The 22,593-nt window shown below is 42.4% G+C and overlaps 1 protein-coding gene across 2 annotated transcripts in view; it reads left to right on the top strand.

Moving 5' to 3' along the window:
- Positions 1-21,774, top strand: part of castor1 (cytosolic arginine sensor for mTORC1 subunit 1) — a 54,544-nt gene extending 32,770 nt beyond the window's left edge. For both annotated transcript variants that reach the window (XM_070447128.1, XM_024002655.1), the window contains 8 exons: positions 13,571-13,641; positions 16,673-16,866; positions 17,417-17,552; positions 19,313-19,436; positions 19,722-19,832; positions 20,050-20,132; positions 20,241-20,335; positions 21,018-21,774. In XM_070447128.1, coding sequence (XP_070303229.1) covers positions 13,571-13,641; positions 16,673-16,866; positions 17,417-17,552; positions 19,313-19,436; positions 19,722-19,832; positions 20,050-20,132; positions 20,241-20,335; positions 21,018-21,086 — 883 coding nt within the window. In that variant the 3' untranslated portion in view covers positions 21,087-21,774. The remainder of the gene's footprint in view (positions 1-13,570; positions 13,642-16,672; positions 16,867-17,416; positions 17,553-19,312; positions 19,437-19,721; positions 19,833-20,049; positions 20,133-20,240; positions 20,336-21,017) is intronic.
- Positions 21,775-22,593: the final 819 nt, after the last annotated feature.

The raw sequence follows: 22,593 nt of genomic DNA, 5'->3' as shown, positions 1-22,593 counted from the left end.
GGGTGTGTTGCCTGGTCTTGTATACTATTCAGTCTARCTGTAATTATACTGTACAATCCTTAGGTACTATGCCTTCTGCTGCCATTTTTTAAAACATTACATATGACAACCAATGTGTTATAATAGATTTTGATCAAGAAATCTTTAAGATTTTAACGCCCATTTCAGACTGTAACATCCATTAGTTGTTTTTCCTCCTAAAGTAATAATGGAAATGTCAATATTTTCAAAATGATAGTTTTTGTGTTCAGCCAAGCCTTTCCTTCGAAATGGCAATCCATGTTTTGACCTAAGACTTACAAACTCACAGACCTTTGCTAATGTGTTCAGTCTCCCCAAAAAGCATGTACGTTTCATGTAACGTCCATGWCACTTCTTATTTGCTTATTTCTCCAACATGTCAGTATTTACAAGTCTGCTTTGTTGGGTATACATGCACCCCAAGGGGTAATATAGACACACACACACACAGGGTTTAATTTATATTTTGTTGGTCCATTCTGTGAGACATTKAAGTTGTGATTTTTTTTTTGCAAATGTAATGTCCATATTGCTGGAATCTTCCATAAACCGAATAGGACTACTCTCCAATCTGTGGTACAAAGACTGAAAGGCAAGGCAAGCTATTCCCTTTTTTCTCTGCAGCTTGCTAACGAGAGAGCATGGTTCGCAACAATGCCGCCGCTAATCCAAAAACAATGGAGACTTTTCCACTTGCCTGCTCCAGTAGGCAGTCAAGGTCGGTGCCCAATGTTTATACTGCGAAAGCCCGGGGCCCTGGGCTAGCACCAGGGGGAGAGCTGGGTAAACTTTAGCCATTGTTTAAGAGAAGACACTTGCTATACACTGAGTGTATAAAACATAAGGAACACCTTCCCTCATATTGAGTTGCACACCCCTTTTCCCTCAGAACAGCCTCTTTGTTGGGGCATGGACTCTAGAAGGTGTCAAGTGTTCCACAGGGATGCTGGCCCATGTTGACTCCAATGCTTCCCACAGTTGTGTCAAGTTGGCTGGATGTCCTTTAGGTGTTGGATCATTATTGATACACAGGAAATTGATTGTGAAAAACCCAGCAGCACAAAACGGTGCGCCTGGCACCTACTACCCTACGCCGTTCAAATGCACTGAAATATTTTGTCTTACCCATTCACCCTCTGAATGCACAAATGCACAATCCATGTCTCAAGGCTTAAAATCCTTCTTTAACCTGTCTCCTCCCCTTCATCTACACTGACTGAAGTGGATTTAACAAGTGACATTAAAGGATCATAGCTTTCACCTGGATTCACCTGGTCCATTTGTCATGGAAAGAGCAGTGTGTCCTATGTTCAGAGGACCGGGCAGGTAGCCGGCTAGTGACGCCTGTTCAACAGTCTGGTGGCTGGTGATAGAAGCTGTTTCTCATGGTCCCAGCATTAATGCACCTGTACTGTCTATCTGCTAGCTGGTAGCAGGGTGAACTAGGGCTGTGACGTTGACGAAATTTCATCAGCCGGTGATTGTCAAGCAAATAACTGTCAGTCTCATGTAATTTATCATTAATTAACATAAACACATTTAGTATCTCCTGGAATCCACACAAGCCATTTACAAAAAGTCTAAGAAATCCATGTAATATAGCCTACACCTTCACAAGAAATCCATGATTATTTTAGACAGGTATAAAGAAGCATGATATGAAGAAAATGTAGTCTATTTCAGAAGAAAAGAATAGCATACTCTGAGTTGTCCTGATGTGGCTATTACAAATGGCTGTGGGCTACGCTCGTTCAACACCATAGTGCCCTCAAAGCTCATCACTAGCTAAGGACCCTGGAACTAAACACCTCCCTCTGCAAACTGGATCCTGGACTTCCTGACGGGGCCACCCCCAGGTGGTAAGGGTAGATAACACATCCGCCACGCTGATCCTCAACACGGGGCCCTCAGGGGTGTGTGCTCAGTCCCCTCCTTTACTCCCTGTTCACTCATGACTGCATGGCCAGGCATGATTCCAACACCATCAAGTTTGCTGATGACACAACAGATGTAGGCCTGATCACCGACACGATGAGACAGCCTTTAGGGGAGGGGTCAGAGCCTTGGCCGTGTGGTGCCAGAACAACCTCTCCCGAAAACGTGATCAAGACAAAGGAGATGATTGTGGACTACAGGAAAAGGAGGACAGAGCATTCCCCCATTCTCATTGACGGGGCTGTAGTGGAGCAGGTTGAGAGCTTCAAGCTCCTTGGTGTCCATATCACCAACAAACTAACATGGTCCAATCACACCAAACAGTCGTGAAGAGGGGACGACAAAACCTATTCCCCCTCAGGAGACTGAAAAGATTTGCATGGCTCCTCAGATCCTCAAAAGGTTCTACAGCTGCACCATCGAGAGCATCCTGACTTGTTGCATCACTGCCTGGTATAGCAACTGCTCTGCCTCTGACCGCAAGGCACTACAGAGGGTATTGCGTACGGCCCTGTAATCACTGGGGCCAAGCTTCCTGCCATCCAGGACCCTATTACCAGGCGGTGTCAGAGGAAGGCCCTAAAATACATTAAATAAAAATGCAGGACAAAACACACATCACGACAAGAAAGACAACACAACACTACATAAAGAGAGACCTAAGACGACAACATAGCATGGTGACAACAACATAGTAGCAACACATGGCAAGATCACGGTCGAACCAGGGGCTGAACTTGTTTTTTWATTCTKATTTTCTTTATGGGGGCGATTGTTAACAATATTACTGTAGATATCAAAAAAGAAGGTCCAAGTTTCTTCGACAGAGGGGATCAAGCTAATTCTATACCAATTTAGAGGCCAGGTCATGAAGGAAGGCTTGCTCATMAAAGTTTTTTAGCAWGCATCTATGACAAATCAGGACAGGACGTTTCAATGAGCAGCCATTACGAACACAGYCTGTACAACAGTGATCACTAAGGTACCAGTCTGGTGTTTTCTGTAATGACCGATCAGGATTATTTGTGAGGATAACATTGAGGAGAGTAMRTTTTTCTGGGTGTTTGGAGTCATACCTTGTGGGATTGGTAATAATCTGAGAAATATTTAGGGAGTCTCATTGCTTRAGGACTTGGTCAGGTGGTTTAAGCATGTCCCAGTTTAGGTCACCTAGCAGGACAAATTCAGACTTAGTGTAAGGGGCCAGGAGAGAGCTTAGGGCAGGTATGGRACAGGCTGGTGCTGATGGAGGATGATAACACCCTGCAACTGTCAACGAAGAGCTATTTGAAAGTTTAATGCTTAAAACCAGAAAATCTAATTGTTTTGGGACAGACTTGGTGCAGACAACCGAGCACTGAAGGTGATCCTTGGTAAAGATTGCCACTCCCCCACCTTTGGAAGATCTGTCTTGCTGAAAAAGGTTATAGCCAGAAAGGTTAACATCAGTATTCAAAACACTCTTTCTAAACCACGTCTCAGWWATGACCAATACATCTGGATTGGAGCTGTGAACCCACACTTTCAAGTGATCCATTTTAGGTATTAAGCTTCTAGTGTTAACGTGCATTTTTACGAGAGCAGAAATCACTGAAACGGATATCAGCGCACAAGTCAGAATTGGGGCTAGCAGAAGTAGATAGGCCAGTGTGTACATGTACATTTCCAGATATCATCAACAGTAACACAATCAAGGCACGGCAGAGGACAGGGAGAGCTCTGCAGTGTTGYTTTATGACATTTGAATGTGCATTAGATGGCAACAGGAACATATTATACAGCAATTTCATCAGGTAACATGAATGCAAAGCCGGCGAGAGGTGGTTAGAATAGGATGGGGGGGCCAAAAGTCAGTGTAACCAATAGTCAGAGTCCCGAGTGTGGGAACAAACAGTCTGTCCCACTGTAGGGTAAACAAGAAAGTTCATAGTCAARAAAGCATGCATGAGTGATGAAGCAAATAGCAATGGCTAGCCCCCAAATAACYACTTGGGGCTAGCCAGCTCACTCACATGGCTCTTCGTCACGTGATCGGTTCTTTCTCTAAGTGAAGACAGACACATCGGGGACGCAACTGTGCGTGTCCATTTCCGACTGTCCACATTTTACTTTTCGTCAGCCAAGAAGATGAGTCGGCCTAACGAACAGCAAAAGCACTAGCCTATGTCAATCTACTATCCCCCATAATATAGACGTCGACCTATTCTGTGCGAGAAATAAATATTTCAAACATACTGTAGTCTGGGACAGTGGTGGGATGCGATAGATCCCAAATTAATACAACCACTAGCATAAAAAAAAAACATTTTAATGCAATGTGGCTGACGCAACCGATTTAGAACGTTTATCTTAAAATGTTGATAAACTATTAGGCTTTATCTTCACATTGTAAGTGCAGCAATGCACACATGGTAGGAGGCTATAAGTGCGATGTTCCGTTAGCGGACAACACCATTATCAAAATTGACCGCAAATGCAATTATGCTTGTAATGCTTTTATTATAAAGGTGCATTTTTATGGTGAGAAATGATGTTCCCCAAACTTAACTCACACGCTGCTTATATATGCCAGCCCCTTGTAAAGCGGATTAATGTGCTTAATTTCAAGAAGTTATTTGGCCACTTTAGTTGTGATACAAACCTTGTTAAAACATATAGGCCTATGGGCTAGGCTACATGAGGTGTGCAACTATGATTAGAAAAAGTTGCAAAAAAAGGCATTGTTTCTTATGCTGGGCATCATTCACAAGTGATAATATATAATTCACAAGTCATATTGTCACCCATCAGACTTTTCTTGTTTTAATCTTGTCTTTACATATATTAAAAAATGAGACGTTTTGATTTAGAATGGACCATTTATCATGCACCTGTATCGAAATGGGGGCAGCGTTTCGATACAGGAGCATCTATGCACTTAATTAGTGAATGGCGGACGCTTTTCCCCATGGTTTATTTTCATGCCAGCCAGGTAGGCTATACTCCTGTTGTAAATATAAGCAATGTGCTTAACATTAGGAAAGTTGAGAAATATAGGCRTAGCCTATAGAACGTTGATCCTCGTCTTTTTACTAGCGGCCATCAGTGTTTTCTCCTGCAATTGCATAGCCTATAGAAATGTTGCGCAACATGAGCTCACGGGCTCTCATGGAGTGTTTGATTAGATTTTGAATACATGAGTGATTAGAGGGACAATGGAGTACCGGGCAGTTAGCAAGTTTGGTAGGCTACTAATGAGCAGCATCAGCAGAGCTTGGAGAAGCCTAATTACCGTGACTAAACGGTCATGTGGAATTTGACTGCCTTCATGACTAGTGACTGCCGYTTTGGCGGTAATATGGTCACCTCAACAGCCCTTGGGTGAACAAACCATGGCRTGGGTGGCTGAGGTCCTTAATGGTCTTCGTTTGGGCTGACCGCACCACCCTCTGGAGAGCCATCGGGTTGAAAGCGGTGTAGTTGCCGTACCAGGRGGTGATGCGGCCCGACAGAATGCTCTCAATGGTGCATCTGTAAAAGTTTGAGGGTCTTACGGGCCATGACAAATTTCTTCAGCGGCCTTCGTTTGAAGAGGCACTGTTGCGCCTTCTTCACCACGGTGTCGGTGTGTTGGAACCATTTTTATGTCCTCAGTGATGTGCACGCCAAGGAACTTTTTTGCTTTCGACCCTGTCCACTGCGCCTCAGTTAATGTGCACACTCACATACACACCATGGTCACCAGCAATGGTGAGAGATTGTTCATAACAGAATGACATCATCATGGCTCACACCCCTTCTTCCGATGAAACATCAGTTGCAAAATCAAGTTGTCTCGTTTCCCCTTCATTGGTAAAAACAGCATTTTGAGTGAAATTCTTCAAGGCTCTCTCGCCCTCTCACAAATGTACTGTACGTCTGCTCACTCAACGCCACCAAAGAAATAACTAGTTTTTTCTTGTTCATCACCAATCATTAATGTACGACTGTGCCTTTTGTTGCTACATGCAGTGAACTGGGGACATAATAGAATGGATGCTTAGTTTTCTCATCTAAGCCTAGAATATAGAATTATAATGTTGAATCTCCCCGTCAGTGCCTCAGATGTTTTGAAGAAGCTTCATATAATTTTTTTAATGATTACCACAGAAACAGGAAACTAACCCACCAACGGTGTTACGCAGATAGGAGGTTGAAGACTCGGCTCCAAACCATTAAAGTGCCTGCTTAAATTAGGCGGTAACGACTTACTTTGACCACATATCCATAATGCATTTATAATACACAGGCATTTCATGAATGTGTGATAACGGGTCCCAACCGCGTTATTAAAGCTTAATAAAATATATCCATAGTGCATTCATATCATGCTCTGCAAGAGCTCATATTTGGGTATCTTAAGCATCATTACAATCACAGCGTAGTGTCATTATGGTTGTTCTCAAAAGTGTGCTTCTGCTATACCAGCTCTTAGTGAATATGTCAAAAGGCCAAACCATATATATATATATATATATATATATATATATATATATATATATATATATAATTTTACAGATCAAATCGTGTAGTTCAGGGTCATATCATAACTCATTAACAGCCCTCCTCCACATCCCAATTAGCTTGGTCATACTGGTCTATAACGCACACATGAAAGGTCTATGTATGAATTCTATGCAGTCAAAGTAGTCATTTTTTCCCCCATTCATAAAGCATTTATAGCTATGGTAATTAACTGTGCTGTTTGCCACTATGATCTAGAACACCATCATTTAAAGGTCTATTTATGAATTATATGCAGTCAATGTACTGTCATTTCTATTTAACCATTCGTAAAGCATTTCAATTGCATTTTAAAAACATGCCTCACTTATCAAAAAGAATACGGACACAACACAGAATGTTCAAGGAAATATGAACATTTTTATTACAATGTTCCAGATGTAGCTAGCACATAAATCAATTGCTGAGGACATTGCCAAAGAATCCTACTATTGGCATTTATCTGTTTGACTTTTCTTTAATAGATTTAACAAAGGTTAATATTCAAAGATTCAGACTCATATCGTATTTTTTGAAGTAGAACCATAATCACCACAGGGTGTAGATTGCTAGCTGCATTTCCCCCTTCATTACATATGACATATTAGCTGGCGGCTAGCTTAAGCCCCTGGCACAATGTCTACACGTTTCCAACTCTGTAAATAAAAAATTACAAATTTGTCATAAAACTAATGAAACATTTTGTTACAATGTTAGGTAGCCATTTCACTATTACATTTGTACTCTCACATTACAAACCTTTTTAAAACAGGACATACAGTTGAAGTCGGAAGTTTACATACACTTAGTGGGAGTCAACCATTTTTCAACCACTCCACAAATTTCTTGTTAACAAACTATAGTTTTGGCAAGTCGGTTAGGACATCTACTTTGTGCATGACACAAAGTAATTTTTCCAACAATTGTTTACAGACAGATTAGTTCACTTATAATTCACTGTATCACAATTCCAGTGGGTCAGAAGTTTACATACACTAAGTTGACTGTGCCTTTTAAACAGCTTGGAAAATTCCAGAAAATTGTCATGATTTTAGAAGCTTCTGATAAGCTAATTGACATCATTTGAGTCAATCGGAGGTGCACCTGTGGATGTATTTCAAAGCCTACCTTCAAACTCAGTGCCTCTTTGCTTGACATCAGAGAAAATCAAAAGAAACAGCCAAGACCGCCAAAAATTGTAGACCTCCAGAAGTCTGGTTCATCCTGGGAGCAATCTCCAAACGCCTGAAGGTACCACATTCATCTGTACAAACAATAGTACGCACAGTGTAAACACCATGGGACCACCAGCTGTTCATACCGCTCAGGAAGGAGACACGTTCTGTCCTAGAGGAACGTACTTTGGTGCCAAGTGCAAATCAATCCCAGAATAGCAAAGGACTTGTGAAGATGCTGGAGGAAACAGGTACAAAAGTATCTATATCCACTTAAAAAGAGTCCTATATCGACATAACCTGAAAGACCGCTCAGTAAGGAAGAACCACTGCTCCAAAACCACCATTAAAAAAGCCAGACTACGGTTTGCAACTACACATGGGGATAAAGATTGTACTTTTGGAGAAATGCCTCTAGTCGATGAACCAAAAATAGAACTGTTTGGACATATTGACCATCGTTATGTTTGGAGGAAAAAGGGAGGCTTCAAGCCGAAGAACACAATCCCAACCGTGGAAGCACGGGGGTGGCAGCATCATGTTGTGGGTGCTTTGCTGCAGGAGGGACTGGTGCACTTCACAAAATAGATGGCGTCATGAGGGAGGAAAATTCTGTGGATATATTGAAGCAACATCTCAAGACATCAGTCAGGAAGTTAAAGCTTGGTCGCAAATGGGTCTTTCAAATGGACAATGACCCCAAGCATACTTCCAAAGTTGTGGCAAAATGGCTTTAAGGACAACAAAGTCAAGGTATTGGAGTGGCCATCACAAAAGCCCTGACCTCAATCCTATAGAACATTTGTGGGCAGAACTGAAAAAAGCGAGTGCGAGCAATGAGGCCTACAAAGATCTGTCAGGAGGAATGGGCCAAGATTCACCCAACTTATTGTGGGAAGCTTGTGGAAGGCTACCCAAAATGTTTGACCAAGTTAAACAATTTAAAGGCATGCTACCAAATACTAATTGAGGTTGTAAACTTCTGACCCACTGGTGTGATGAAATAAATAAAAGCTGAAATAAATCATTCGCTACTATTATTCTGACATTTCACATTCTTAAAATAGTGGTGATCCTAACTGACCCAAGACAGTGAAWTTTTACGAGGATTAAATGTCAGGAATTGTGAAACTGAGTTTAAATGTATTTGGCTAAGGTGTATGTAAACTTCCGACTCCAACTGTATTCACTTCGGGTTACAACCTAGTGTTCTTTTGGCTTCTTATTATCTATTTTTACTTTTAATGTGCAAACGTACAATGTCAGTCATGAACTCGTATTGGTTGTTGTTAGTGACTCTTTGTTAGTTTCCCATTCTGTTTGAGTGACAATTTTTGGTTTCTTGCTTGGGAACGTCCCTGTCAGTGTTCCCCAGCAAGTAACCAAAAATAGTTCATCAAACGGAAGGGAGAACGAACAAATTCCCTAACAACAACCAAAATGAAACAGGTCGGGTTCTAGGAGGGGTTCTGAAAGATTCGCATGGGGTGTCCAACTGAAAGATGACTAGGAACCTTAAAGACACCCACCAGGAGTGCCCAATAAATTTGCCCAAGAGGCATACTAAAATAAAAACCAAACCAAAAAGTGGAGCAAAAGAAAAACAAGAAAGATAAGAATTTAAGAAATCAAGCTAGAGCTAACTGAAGGTGTTAACCCTCCCCAACTCAAGTCAACTGGAGCACTGGGCCKGCGGCTCTTAAATATCACCTGTGCCAACACGGATGAAACACCTTCTCACTAACAAGATGACAAGCCAGCACAGGTGTAACACATACTGACTAACGAGGTGACACCAATCGGTGTGCCCAAAGTGCTAACGTCCAACCTTAAATGGAAAAACCAAATCCTGTAACACCTAATAGTGAAGACGACAACTATTAAATAACACATATGGAATCATGTAGTAACCAAAAAAGTGTTAAATCAAAATATATTTGAGATTCTTCAAAGTAGCCACCCTTTGCCTTGATGACAGCTTTGCACACTTGGCATTCTCTCAACCAGCTTCACCTGGAATGCTTTTCCAACAGTCTTGAAGGAGTACCCACATATGCTGAGCACTTGACTGCTTWTCCTTCACTCTGCGGTCCAACTCATCCCAAACCATCTCAATTGGGTTGAGGTCGGGTGATTGTGGTGGCCAGGTCATCTGATGCAGCACTCCATCACTCTCCTTTTTGGTCAAATAGCCCTTACACAGCCTGGAGTTGTTGGGTCATTGTCCTGTTGGAAAAACAAATGATCGTCCCACGAAGCGCAAACCAGGTGGGATGGTGTGTCGCGACAGAATGCTGTGTTAGCCATGCTGGTTAAGTGTGCCTTGAATTCTAAATAAATCACTGACAGTGTCACCAGCAACTCACCAGCAACYCACCATCACACGATCTCCTCCATGCTTCACGGTGGGAACCACACATGCGGAGATCATCCGTTCACCTACTCAGCATCACAGACACTGCAGTTGAAACCAAACATCTCAAATTTGGACTCATCAGACCAAAGGACAGATTTTCACCGGTCTAATGTCCATTGCTCGTGTTTCTTGGCCCAAGCAAGTCTCTTCTTCTTATTGGTGTCCTTTAGTTGTGGTTTCTTTGCAGCAATTTGACCATAAAGGCCTGATTTCAGTCTCCTCTGAACAGTTGATGTTAAGATGTGTCTGTTATAGAGGTCGACCGATTAATCAMAATGGCCGATTTAATTAGGGCCGATTTTCAAGTTTTCATAACAATCGGTAATTGGCATTTTTGGATGCCAACCGATTATGGCCGATTACATTGCACTCCACGAGGAGACTGCGTGGCAGGCTGACTACCTGTTATGCGAGTGCAGCAAGGAGCCAAGGTAAAGTGCTAGCTAGCATTAAACGTATCTTATAAAAAAAAAACAATCAATCTTAACATAATCACTAGTTAACTACACATGGTTGATGATATTACMACTTTATCTAGCTTGTCCTGCGTTGCATATAATCGATGCGGTGCCTGTTAATTTGTCATTGAATCACAGCCTACTTCACCAAACAGGTGCGCATTCGCATTRGCAAAAAAAGCACTGTCATTGCACCAATGTGTACTTAACCATAAACATCAATGCCTTTTCTTAAAATCAATACTCAAGTATATATTTTTAAACTTACATATTTAGTTAATATTGCTTGCTAACATGAATTTATTTTAACTATGGAAATTGTGTCACTTTTCTTGCGTTCTGTGCAAGCAGTCGGGGTATATGCAGCAGTTTGGGCCGCCTGGCTCATTGCCAACTGTGTGAAGACCATTTCTTCCTAACAAAGAACGTAAATAATTTGCCAGAATTTTACACAATTATGACATAACATTGAAGGTTGTGCAATGTAACAGCAATATTTAGACTTATGGATGCCACCCGTTAGATAAAATACGGAATGGTTCCATATTTCACTGAAAGAATAAATGTTTTGTTTTCGAAATTATAGTTTCTGGATTTGACCATATTAATGACCTAAGGCTCGTATTTCTGTGTGTTATTATAATTAAGTCTATGATTTGATAGAGCAGTSTGACTGAGCGGTGGTAGGTAGCAGCAGGCTCGTAAGCATTCATTCAAACAGCACATTCGTGTATTTGCCAGCAGCTCTTCTCTGTGCTTCAAGCATTGCGCTGTTTATGACTTCAAGCCTATCAACTCCCAAGATTAGGCTGGCAATAGGCTGGCAATACTAAAGTACCTATTAGAACATCCTTTAGTCAAAGGTATATGGTATCAAATCATAGACTTAATTATCCAATTTATTTATAAAGCCCTTCTTACATCAGCTGATATCTCKAAGTGCTGTACAGAAACCCAGCCTAAAACCCCAAACGGCAAGCAATGCAGGTGTAGAAGCACGGTGGCTAGGAAACACTCCCTAGAAAGGCCAGAACCTAGGAAGAAACCTAGAGAGGAASCAGGCTGTGAGGGGTGGCCAGTCCTCTTCTTGCTGTGCCGGGTGGAGATTATAACAGAACATGGCCAAGATGTTCAAATGTTCATAGATGACCAGCAGGGTCAAATAATAATAATCACAGTGGTTGTCGAGGAATGCAACAGGTCAGCACCTCAGGAGTAAATGTCAGTTGGCTTTTCATAGCCGAACATTCAGAGTATCTCTACCGCTCCTGCCGTCTCTAGAGAGTTGACAGCAGGTCTGGGACAAGGTAGCACATCCGGTATACAGGTCAGGGTTCCATAGCCGCAGGCAGAACAGTTAAAACTTGCATAATTTTCTAAATGTGGTTTGGCCTTTTTGTCATATTCACTAAGAGTTGGTATGGCAGAACCACAATTGAGAACAGCCGTAATGACACTATGCTGCATTATCACAATGACATCTATTAAGATGCCTAAATATGAGCTCTTGCATGACATGAGTGTGCTGTGGATATATTTAATTAACCTTTAATAATGCGGTTGGGACCTGTTATAACAAGTTCATGAATTGTTTATWGTTTTGTAATTAATGTGTTATGAATAGGAAGTAAAAGTAAATTGTTACCAATTAGGCTAACTATAATGCACTCTCCCACTGGTATAAAATAATTCATGAGCTTTTAATGTTTTTTCCATGAGAAGGCTAGCCTAAACAAAGCAGACAGAGGGTTGCTAGCACTGTCCTCCCTTCTTCTTGCGGGCTTAACAATAACAAGTGGAAAATCTAGGCCTAAATTCTGACGCAAACTTTTACCAGCCCCGTTCATACTCTGGGCCGTGTCCTTGACACAGGCTACCGATCAGGAAGTAGCTGTAGAGCTGGACAGAGTGAGATCAACAGGAAGGGCTGGCTAGAAGGTGGCAGGAGACAATGGGCTGCAAAGTTAGCTCGCTACCTTGCTCGCTCTACAGTCGGCTGGGTGGAGCTATCTTTTTTTGTCTGCYTCCAAAATGGCTCCCCTATTCTTTACTGTATGATGTGCAGTGCTCTACTTTTTATGCACTACCATAGGGCTCTGGTCAAAGTAGTGCACTATGTAGGGAATAGGGTGCCATTTCGGACACACSCCTCTCTTTTGGATTAATTTCCCCGTCTCATGGAACCAATGGATAACATTTTGCTGAGTAGGACCGTATTCTAGTGTAATGCAGCTGGTGGGAGATGGGATGATGATTGGGGGAGGGGGGGATGTTGCTGAGGGAACTAAAGGGAAGGATGTTGCACAGTTTAATCATCCAGAAGATTAGATGGTCTGACTCTGCAACTTTGCACTGATGACAATGACTATAGAAGTTGYCTAGTATATAGACCTAGAGCACAAACTGATCTAGCACTAGGCTATGTCTGTTCTCTTCCGTTTTGCAACTACTGCTTTGCAGGGGAGAGGGGTGGAGTTTAATGAGACCCATATCATTATGCTGAATGCACTGTCTAGCACTTTGTGAAGCCTGCTCTTTCAGTACACTCCTGTATTCTGCCCAGGGCCCGATCTCATCCCATAGTTCTCCTGAATGGATCTCTCTCCTGCTGGGCAGGGGACCGCCTGCCACAAAGACAACTATGTGTCCCTGAAACGCCCCCTCTCCCAGAATCTGAGACTTAAGTATTTTGGTTCAGGCCTGAAGTGAATTCAGTCCAAGTTCCCCGATTACCTCAATGTCCCCAGTGCTCCCCACTGCTAGGCTGCACAGCAATAGGCCTAACAAATGGGGCCTTRGAAAGAATGACTGTCCTGCCATCCCATCTTAGAACGGGTCTGGCTCTGCTCTCTCCAGGATAAAAAAAATTAAAACTGTGGGTGATTGAAGCAAAGCAAGACCTTGTTGGATTGGGTACACACATTGTGAGCAGAGCAGACCAAGCTGGGGGAATGTTGGCACAGGAAAGACTACAGCTTGGCTTGGTGATTGGTCAGCGGTTTGCCTCTTGACTATCCCCTTCTCTCTTTCTCCGTCTCTCTCAGATGCAAGTTCTTCAGTCTGACAGAGACCCCAGAGAACTTCACTGTCGTCCTCGATGAAGAGGGATTTAAAGGTAAATGATTCCCCTACTTCTTATCAAGTTAACCAGAGGCACCACTTAACAAACCTCCATTCATGGCCTATTCTCAATCACACTCCCTTAACATGCTGTAACAACTTCAATGTCACATCACATGTTTTTTATGGCCCATTCTTATCTTTGAGTCATGTTATTCCCAGCGTCTTTTTCTCGCAGATGTAGTTGATATTACGGGCGCATACTGCCTCCGGGCCTTCTCTCTTTCTATTTTAAGTGGTGAAAGCTGGTGCAGTGAAGCCACAAGGGGCTTCTTCTGACAAATTATTCTAATCAGAACAGTGGCCCTTTGAAGGGGAGTAGAGAGATGGAAAGGGTAATGACAGAGCGAGAGCAATAGGGGGAAAGAGAGGGAGGGGATGAGCGAGTGACGTTTCATTAGTGATTGAAGGGTTCGGGAACTGCCTGTTAATGTTGTGAATAAATACCATTTAGTTTCCCAGTCAACAAGTGTTCAATTACTTCAGGGGATGAAGAACAAGAAGTTCACTTCACACATTTGAAACATAATGCTATAGAGGATAAAGTAGCATAGCAACAAACACATTTCCTTTAGAAAACTCAGAGCTGAATGCATACATGGTTCAATCCAGTACAATGCATTATTAGCCTGTGTCTAACTACATATACAGTTGAAGTCGGAAGTTTAKATACACCTTAGCCAAATACAATTCAACTCAGTTTTTCACAATTCCTGACATTTAATCAGAGTAAAAATTCCATGTCTTAGGTCAGTTAGGATCTTCACTTTATTTTAAGAATGTGAAATGTCAGAATAATAGTAGAGAGAATGATTTACTTCAGCTTTTATTTCTTTCATCACATTCCCAGTAGGTCAGAAGTTTACATACACTCAATTAGTATTTGGTAGCATTGTCTTTTAAAATGTTTAACTTGGGTCAAACGTTTTGGGTCGCCTTCCACAAGCTTCCCACAATAAGTTTGGTGAATTTTGGCCCATTCTGACAGAGCTGGTGTAACTGAGTCAGGTTTGTAGGCCTCTTTGCTCACAATTTTTCAGTTCTGCCCACAAATTTTCTATAGGTTTGAGGTCAGGGCTTTGTGATGGCCACTCCAATACCTTGACTTTGTTGTCCTTAAGCCATTTTGCCACAACTTTGGAAGTATGCTTGGMGTCATTYTCCATTTGGAAGACCCATTTGCGACCAAGCTTTAACTTCCTGACTGATGTCTTGAGATGTTGTTTCAATATAGCCACATAATTTTCCTTTCTCGTGATGCCATCTATTTTGTGACGTGTACCAGCCCCTCCTGCAGCAAAGCAACCCCACAACATAATGCTGCCACCCCCGTGCTTCACGGTTGGGATGGTGTTCTTCGGCTTGCAAGCATCCCCCTTTTTCCTCCAAACATAACGATGGTCATTATGTTCAAACAGTTCTATTTTTTTGTTTCATCAGACCAGAGYACATTTCTCCAAAAAGTATGATCTTTGTCCCCATGTGCAGTTGCAAACCGCAGTCTAGCTTTTTTATGGCGGTTTTGGAGCAGTGGCTTCTTCCTTGCTGAGCGGCCTTTCAGGTTATGTCGATATAGGACACATTTAACTGTGGATATAGATACTTTTGTACCCGTTTCCTCCAGCATTTTCACAAGGTCCTTTGCTATTTTGGGATTGATTTGCACTTTTCGCACCAAAGTATGTTAATCTCTAGGAGACAGAACGCGTCTCCTTCCTGAGCGGTATGACGGCTGCATGGTCCCATAGTGTTTATACTTGCATACTATTGTTTGTACAGATGAACYTGGTACCTTCAGGCGTTTGGAAATTGCTCACAAGGATGAACAATACTTTTTTTCTGAGGTCTTGGGCTGATTTCTTTTGATTTTCCCATGATGTCAGGCAAAGAGGCACTMAGTTTGAAGGTAGGCCTTGAAATGCATCCGCAGGTGCACCTCCAATTGACTCAAATTATGTCAATAAGCCTATCAGAAGCTTCTAAAGCCATGACATAATTTTCTGGAATTTTCCAAGCTGTTTAAAAGGCACAGTCAACTTAGTGTATGTCAATTTCTGACCCACTGGAATTGTGATACAGTGAATTATAAGTGAAATAATCTGTCTGTAAACAATTGTTGGAAAAATGACTTGTGTCATGCACAAAGTAAATGTCCTTAACCGACTTGCCAAAACTATAGTTTGTTAACAAGAAATTTGTGGAGTGGTTGAAAAATGAGTTTTAATGACTCCAACCTAAGTGAATGTAAACTTCTGACTTCAACTGTACATTATGGTTGTGCACCAGGACCATCCTACTCAGTGAATTTCATACAAATAAAAATAGTGAAACATTAAAGTATGCAACTATACGAAATATATTATTTTGTCACCAAATAACTGATTAAAACACTGTTTTGCAATGAAGGTGAGGAATGAGCAATATCCTGTTTGTGGGTCAGTTTAGACCCGCTAGGCCCAGTAGGGAACAGTGTTGTTTTCCCTGGCCCGTGCCCATCCGGTGTGAATAGACTGATGCAAACAGAGCGGACAGTTAGAGGAGGGTCTGGTTGAACCCTGACTCTTGACCACACACACACACACACACACACACACACACAATAACCATCAAGCAGTCTAGTGATTGAAGTAGCCTACTGCTCCAGAATCACCTTACCCTCCCCAAATCTTAATCTCAATCACTTAGAGGTACAACTACAAAACTGACTTCAGATCAGTCTCTTGGGGAAACTCCATCCTAGTCCCAACTTGTTTCTATGTCATGACATTGGATCCACTTCCTGATTTGTAACTCATAGCTGAGTGAGTTTATAAATGGCATAGGTATTTTAGACCCCCATGAAGGAAGGCACCGGGAGTGGGGGTGGAGTTCAGAGGAAATTACTTAAAGCAGCTGTGTAGACATGGCTTGAGGCTAGGTTGGTAAAATAACAACTTTGCATTTGGCCTGTGTCCAYCTTGTGTGTGTTGTTTGCGTGTGTCTGCTCCCTGTCCTGACTTGACCCTCTCCCCTACTCCCCCCTCCAGAGCTACAGCCCTCGGAGCACCTTCAGGTGGAGGGTTCCGTGTGGCTGCCACTCAACGTCATCTCCAACGGCAACGCTTCCAGCAGCTCACAAGCGGTGGGCGTGACCAAGATCGCCAAATCCGTCATCGCCCCGTTGGCCCAGCAGCACGTGTCAGTCTTCATGCTGTCCACCTATCAGACGGACTTCATCCTGGTGAGTCCGCAAACTGTGGCTGTAATTCCGACCAGTTTATACCTGGGGCTGATTGGGTTGGCTGATATGATTTATTTATTGTTCTTCGACAACATAATGGACCTTAATGTCCAGACAGAAATTCTGTTTTGTTACACCCTCCTAAACATGGCCCTGGTGTCTAACCGTGACAGAGTTGCTTAGCGATGGGCTGTATTATTTGTGAACTTGACATTTTAACAGGTGAGGTATTAACAGCCACTGTCCTTAGAWCCGGAACTTAGCGGAATATTCTAATAGCAGTTGTTGACGTCTCACCAGTGAAAGTGTTAAGTGGGCAGAAATAGCAGACGTAGTGTCAGACGGCCCTGTCAGCAAATATGTTAATTCCTGACATAGTTCTCAGAGTTCATGGGCTCTGTTATGGTGAGGCAAAAAACTGGTAGTGTCAAAAGAGGGAGGGAGCATATTACACAAGGGTGGTAGTGTTGAGCCAGGTAGGCAACTAGTCTATTTTGACTACAAAATAAGCTTTTTTRCCCCAGCTTTTTTGTTGTTGTTGTTTCCTCAGGTGCGGGAGAAGGACCTGGCTGTAGTTATCCACACTCTGGAGGAAGAGTTCAACATCTACAGAGAGGTGGGGGGAGAGTACTCAGCTGTACTCAGCCAAGATGTCCGCAATGGCTTCCAGAAGAACGGCAAAGAAGGTACGGTTCAGGAGAGAGGGATGAGGGATGGGGAGAGAAGGATAGAGGGAGACGGATGGAATGTGCAACAAATGTACATTAACACAAAAGTTAACCCGTTTTGGATTCGACATGTAGTTAAATCCATTATGTCTYACTCATAGCTGATGCATACAGTGCATTTGGAAAGTATTCAAACCCCTTTTTCCACATTTTGTTACGTTAGAGCCTTATTCTAAAATTGAAATGCATTGCAAATGTGTAAACAGTTTTTAAAAAACTTTTTTTTACTATCACATTTATTCAGACCCTTTACTCAGTACTTTGTTGAAGCACCTTTGGCAGTGATTACAGCCTCGAGTATTCTTGGGTATGACGCTACAAGCTTGGCACACCTGTATTTGGGGAGTTTCTCCCATTCTTCTCTGCAGATCCTCTCCAGCTCTGCCAGGTTGGATGGGCAGCGTCGCTGCACAGCAATTTTCAGGTCTCTAGAGATGTTAGATCGAGTTTGAATCCGGGCTGTGGCTGGGCCACTCAAGGACATTCAGAGACTTGTCCCGAAGCCACTCCTGGGTTGTCTTGGCTGTGTGCTGAGGGTTGTTGTCATGTTGGAAGGTGAACCTTTGCCCCGGTCTGAGGTCCTGAGTGCTCAGGAGCAGGTTTTCATCAAGGATGTCTGTACTTTGCTCCGTTCATCTTTCCCTTGATCCTGACTAGTCTCCCAGTCCCTGCCACTYAAAAACATCTCCACAGCATGATGCTGCCACCACCATGCTTCACCGTAAGGATGGTGCCATATTTTTACAGATGTGATGCTTGGCATTCAGGCCAAAGAGTTCAATCTTGGTTTCACCAGACCAGAGAATCTTGTTTTTCTCATGGTCTGAGTCCTTTAGGTGCCTTTCGGCAAACTCCAATCGGGCTGTCATGTGCCTTACGTCTGGCCACTCTACCATAAAGGTCTGATTGGTAGAGCGCTGCAGAGATGGTGTGTCCTTCTGGAAGGTTCTCCCATCGACACATAAAAACTCTGGCGCTCTGTCAGTGACCATCGGGTTCTTGGTCACCTCCCTGACCAAGGCCCTTCACCCCTGATTGCTCAGTTTGGCCAGCTCTAGGAAGAGTCTTAGTGGTTCCAAACCTCTTCCATTTAAGAATGATGGAGCCCACTGTGTTCTTGGACCTGCAGACATTTTTTGGTATCCTTCCCCAGATCTGTGCCTCAACACAATCCTGTCTCAGAGCTCTACGGACAATTCCTTCGACCTCATGGCTTGGTCTTTGCTCTGACATGCACTGTCAACTGTGGGACCTTAAATAGACAGGTTTGTGCCTTTCCAAATCATGTCCAATCAATTGAATTTACCACAGGTGGACTCCATTCAAGTTGTAGAAACATCTCAAAGATGATCAATGGAAACAGGATGCACCTGAGCTCAATTTCAAGTCTCAGCAAAGGGTCTGAGTACTTCAGTAAATAAGGTATTTCTCTGATTTCATTAATTTCCAAAAATGTATACATCTGTTTTCGCTTKGTCATTATCGGGTATTGTGTGTAGATTGGAGAGGGAAAACGTTTATTTAATCAATTTTAGAATAAGGCTGTAACTTAACAAAATATGGGAAAAGTCAAGGGGTCTGAATACTTTCAGAATGCACTGTAGCTACTGTCTTTACTGCTTTTCAGACCACTCTTCAGTCCCAGTGCTTCGGGTTCATTCACACATGGTTGAGATTTGTAAATGAAAACCAACTCAATATTCTCCTTTTGTTTCCAGCCCCCCAGCCTACAGTGCACCCGGTGCTGATACCACCGAACCAGTTCTGTGTGATGAGTCTAGACCCAGACACTCTGCCTGCCATTGCCACCACACTTATCGACGTGCTCTTCTACTCCAGCAGGTGAAACCTGCTCTTGCATACAGTGCCCTTCCTTTTGTGACCTTTTCTCAGTTATAGCCTTACTAATACAAAAGATGACCACTGTGTAAAACCAGTCAATAACACYGGGTTGATCGTAATATAGGGGTACATTTTGCTTTTGAGCATAATATCCGGTAAACTATTTGATAATGAACTAATTAATAAGGACTGGAATTTATTTTTATTTTTGTGCGTGTGTGTCTGGAGACATTAACCTGTAAGACCCTACAGTCCTGATAAAGTGTCAACTATTTTCTCCCCCAGTCCTAAAGAGGGCGCTCTTCCCAGCCAGGATCTGGACTGTATCAAGTTCTTCTCCTTCTCCCTGATCGATGGCTATGTCTCTCTGGTCATGGACACTGAGGCACAGAGACAGTAAGACTCATCTCCTTTCACCTCTCTCTTAAATCTGAGCTGCCCTGAAGCTCTCACATGACACACTGGGTTATCTTGCTCACCAGAATCTGGGCGCACCGCTACAGTGCCAGGGAGAAGAGACTACCGGTGGTCCCTGCTGTTGCATCTTTGTGTCGGGGGGCAGTTGGCCATATCAGGTTGGTAACAGCAGTGTGTGTGTGTTTGTTCTTGTTAGGTTCCCTGCTGATCTTCTCTTCACAAGTTCTTCRGGGGAGCTGTGGAGGATGGTGCGCATTGGGGGACAGCCTCTGGGTTTCGGTAGGCTACCCTTTAATCCTAATTATTAATAATATGGGATTGGGATTCAATCACGCACACTAATATTTTAGTGTATCTCTCTCTCTCTTTCTCCGCCTTGTTTTCCAGAGGAGTGTGGCATTGTTGCCCAGATATCCCAGCCTTTAGCCGACAGTGACATCTCCGCCTATTATATCAGCACCTTCAGCTTCGACCATGCCCTGGTGAGTAAGCCTTAAWCTGCCGATGTGAGTTTACACCCAGCATTACTCTATGTAACTTGGAATTCAGAACTCTAGAAGGGGGTACTTTCTGATTCTGGCCAACGGAGGGCACTGTTCGCCAGAGATTCAMGCTAGTGTGTAACGAATGCCGTGATCAGTTATCTAAGGATAAACTACAGTAGCAGGTGTTTGTGTAGCAGGACTTTGACATATCTGGTTACAGAATTTATAAGAATGTCAGCGGCTCTTCAATTWCATATTTATTTTCTGATTTGTCATAGAAGTATCAACACCGGATAATGCTAAATCATCGGCTTCCCTTGGACTTTACAACTTGTATGTTGGTTTGACGTCAGCGGTGTCTTTCTGCGCCATCTACATAGTTGGCACTTGAATGACACTGGTAGTTTGACGTGAGGAGATGGATGTCTGACTAAACAAACTGTTTTAAACTTCCCCCTAGCCTTTTATCTTCAAATGTCAGTCAACGAGCCCAAGATAAAATGCTTTTACTAATATGATGTGTTATTAAAATACCCCTGTGGTCTATCCTATGTAGGAAAACCCCACAGAAACCTTACACTTTGGAGATGAGCCATCAGTTAGAATGCTTCTCATGCTGAAGATGCTGATGGCATTGGAATAGGAATCGCAACCTCTTCTCTCCTGTGTTCTACTCTAGGTCCCTGAAGAGGACATAGTGAGTGTGACTGAGATGCTCCAGCAGCACAGGAAAGAGCCAGCCTGCTGATGGCGGCCTGGTCCGTACCCCTCTCCGTGTCTTGGGCCTGGGGCAGTACAGGGCTGGAGGGAGATGCTAACTCTGTGCCTAGACTAGCACTGCAGCGTGAGCAGTATTAACCATGAACTTTGTTGCCATGACCACCAAAAGCGCTTCTAGTAGGGGGTGTCTGTGAAGAGAGCCTCTTGTCTTCCCAGACTCCTAAAGGACARGCACCGATTGGATGCTGCCTGGACCCTGACCAATGCACACAGCGGGATACGTGAATTTAAAGTCCAGTTGTGATGATGGTAAAACTGTACTTAAGGACTGCAGGTATAATGCATTATGATGTGGTTATAATGAATGCATTCTAAGACTTGTTATAAGCCTATATAACCCCCGTATGTCTTATCACCCCATAACAAGAGCTGACTAAATAACAGCAATTTTGAGTCCGTTGAAAATGTCCTACATAGAGCGATATAACGTTAAAGGGAAAGAGAAAGGGGGATACCTATCATAGCCTAAGCCTTGTCTTAACGCATTGTTATAAAGGCGCATACACTCTTATAACGCATTATACCTGTAGTCTTTTTATAAAGTGTTACCGTGAGGACTTTCTTATGTTACTTTCCTGCTTGCCGCATGGCACGAACATGTTACTAGGATTGTAAAAAAAACACGGCTGAGTCTTCCAGTGATGTTTATATTGTAATAGTATGTGTCAAAGACCCCCTTTGTGTCAAAGGTCAAATGAATTGTGTGAGTGAATTATGTGAAGCACAACTTATGCTTGGTAAAAAAAAAAAATCTCCATTGGTGCGTCATATTCGCCACATCTTCACAAATTCTACTTGTAGTAGGCCACGTACATTTTCTAATCGCACCCCCAATAGCCTAAGACACTCTTTGAAATCTCAGCACAGTGTTATTTTGGCCAATTATGTTTTTTACGACATTCAAAAAAAGTTCTAACTTAAAGTGTATTTGTGGAAATTATTCTGTTAATTGTTAAATCTATCAGAATTGTATTTTCTTGGGAAACATGCAGGCAATACTACAAAATACATTACAAAAATCCCATGATCATCCAAGGTTAAGTGCGGCTTTATCCGGTGCCGTGATGCAGTTACAACATCAATAATAAGTTACTCAGAATTTTTTTAAGGGTCAACATTTCTTTACTTTTGTAGCTTTGATACGATCAACACTATGTCTTATTTTCTTTTTCAATTTGCACAATAAACAACTTTGTTTTTCTTTTCCTTGTAGATTGATAATGAAGCTACTAATATCATTAGAAATAATATTTTTCTTTGGTACAATGACATTTTGTACAATAAAAAGAAATATGTTCTGTGAAATATTTGTAAAATGTACTGCTTTATTCAATAAAGACTATTGAATTAAATAATGTATTTCTGGACTTCATTATGGATACATTGTCACCAATTTGTTAAGATGATAACATTTATATTAACATTTACTTTGTTTTGAATGAATTTACACAACAAATAGCTTGGACATGGGGTGA

Source organism: Salvelinus sp. IW2-2015, linkage group LG15, assembly GCF_002910315.2.
Source record: "Salvelinus sp. IW2-2015 linkage group LG15, ASM291031v2, whole genome shotgun sequence".
Lineage (NCBI taxonomy): Eukaryota > Metazoa > Chordata > Actinopteri > Salmoniformes > Salmonidae > Salvelinus > Salvelinus sp. IW2-2015.
Note: the sequence above shows the minus strand (reverse complement) of the source record. Positions and strands in the feature narration are given on the sequence as shown.